The sequence below is a fragment of the Alligator sinensis genome, unplaced genomic scaffold (assembly GCF_000455745.1).
Source record: "Alligator sinensis unplaced genomic scaffold, ASM45574v1 scaffold428_1, whole genome shotgun sequence".
NCBI lineage: Eukaryota > Metazoa > Chordata > Crocodylia > Alligatoridae > Alligator > Alligator sinensis.
Genome location: NW_005841919.1, coordinates 2211086 through 2212435, shown reverse-complemented (window position 1 = coordinate 2212435; position 1350 = coordinate 2211086). Strand labels below are relative to the sequence as shown.

At 41.0% G+C, this 1350-nt stretch overlaps 1 protein-coding gene across 9 annotated transcripts in view; it reads right to left on the bottom strand.

Moving 5' to 3' along the window:
- Positions 1–631: 631 nt before the first annotated feature.
- Positions 632–1350, bottom strand: part of LOC102387245 (carboxymethylenebutenolidase homolog) — a 41198-nt gene continuing 40479 nt past the window's right edge. For all 9 annotated transcript variants that reach the window (XM_006018971.3, XM_025198294.1, XM_014517627.2 and 6 more), the window contains one exon: positions 632–866. In XM_006018971.3, coding sequence (XP_006019033.1) covers positions 687–866 — 180 coding nt within the window. In that variant the 3' untranslated portion in view covers positions 632–686. The remainder of the gene's footprint in view (positions 867–1350) is intronic.

Here is a 1350-nt window from a genome sequence, read left to right as displayed (position 1 = left end):
CTAACATAGTTCAAACAACACTTTTCCCTAACTTTCCCTAGTTCATGGGATAAATGGCTTAATTAAGCAGCTCACCAGAAAGATGATATCCTCAGCAGCATGGTGGCCCAAGTACCAACCTAGTGCTGGACTATTAGTACACTTTGGGTTCAGCGGAGGGATGCCACTTACTGAATCATTTAGACTTCCCTTTCACTGGGAAGTCTCCCATCTAAATAATGTCCAAGCATAACCGTGTCCTTCTTAGAGTTGAGATTCTAACAACCTAAGCAATGCAGTACAGCTGGTAGAAAAGTGGTATTTCTCAGTGCATGCCAAAACTTATATTAGCTTTAGTCACAGTCCTATATGACTACCAAAAGGATAAATGAACCTCTTGGGGTGTGGGGGATATTGTCTAGCAGATGAGAACAAGTTATGATATGCAGGTCAAATTTCAATATTACTGTTATTTGAGTTTTTCTACACTGGAAAATATTTTAGCCTCTTCTTGTTACATAGAGTTCAACATTACATATAAAAGTGCTTAAGATTATCACAGAAAGCTTGTAGAAGCAATTATCGTCTTGTTTTAAAATATATAGCTGAAATTTTTTTCCCCTAAAATAAAATTCTACTATGTTCTAATGTCTCAGTAATAAAACACTTGATTTTTATTTTACAGATTTGTTCTTTTCCTACTTCTATCAAATGTATTTATTCAGCCAGTTGATGATGTCTTTTCTTGCTTCCTCAATGAAAGGTTTATCTTTGGGGTTCATGTCTTCTCTCTTGCGATGTACAAAGCCATGAGTGTGTCCAGGGTAAATTTTAACGTTGTAATCAACTTTACAGTGCTGCTTCAACTTCTGCTCCATTATGGTAACCTGGAACACAAAGCATCTTTCCATTAGCAATACTGAGTTACCCTATTGTATGTTGTCAGTTCTCAGCCTTCAATTTCCTGGAAAATGGGAAATAGCAGTGTCTTCACTAATTTCACACTTTGGGCCTAACTGAATTTCTGTTATCTCACTCTTCTTTTTAACAAGATTTTTTCTTCTGGTAAAAAGACATTGTCCTTGAAATATGGTTCTCTAAATTTTCTTTCTTTCTTTCAAGATGGCCACCGACAGTTGAAGCCCTTCTGAGCTCCTGCAGCTCAGGTGCTTTCAGCTCGTTGCCCCGCACTCCCTGTCCCCTTTTGCCTCTCCCCACCCTGTCCCTGGGGACCCCCTCCCTGCCCCTTCCCCCCACTTTCTGAGCATTTTTCCCCTGGGCTCTGGCAACCTTGTTTGTCTCTGCCCCTCCCCCACCCCCGCCTGAGTTCTCCCTTTGTTTTCTGCTGCCTCCCTCCCCCCGGGCCCCTTC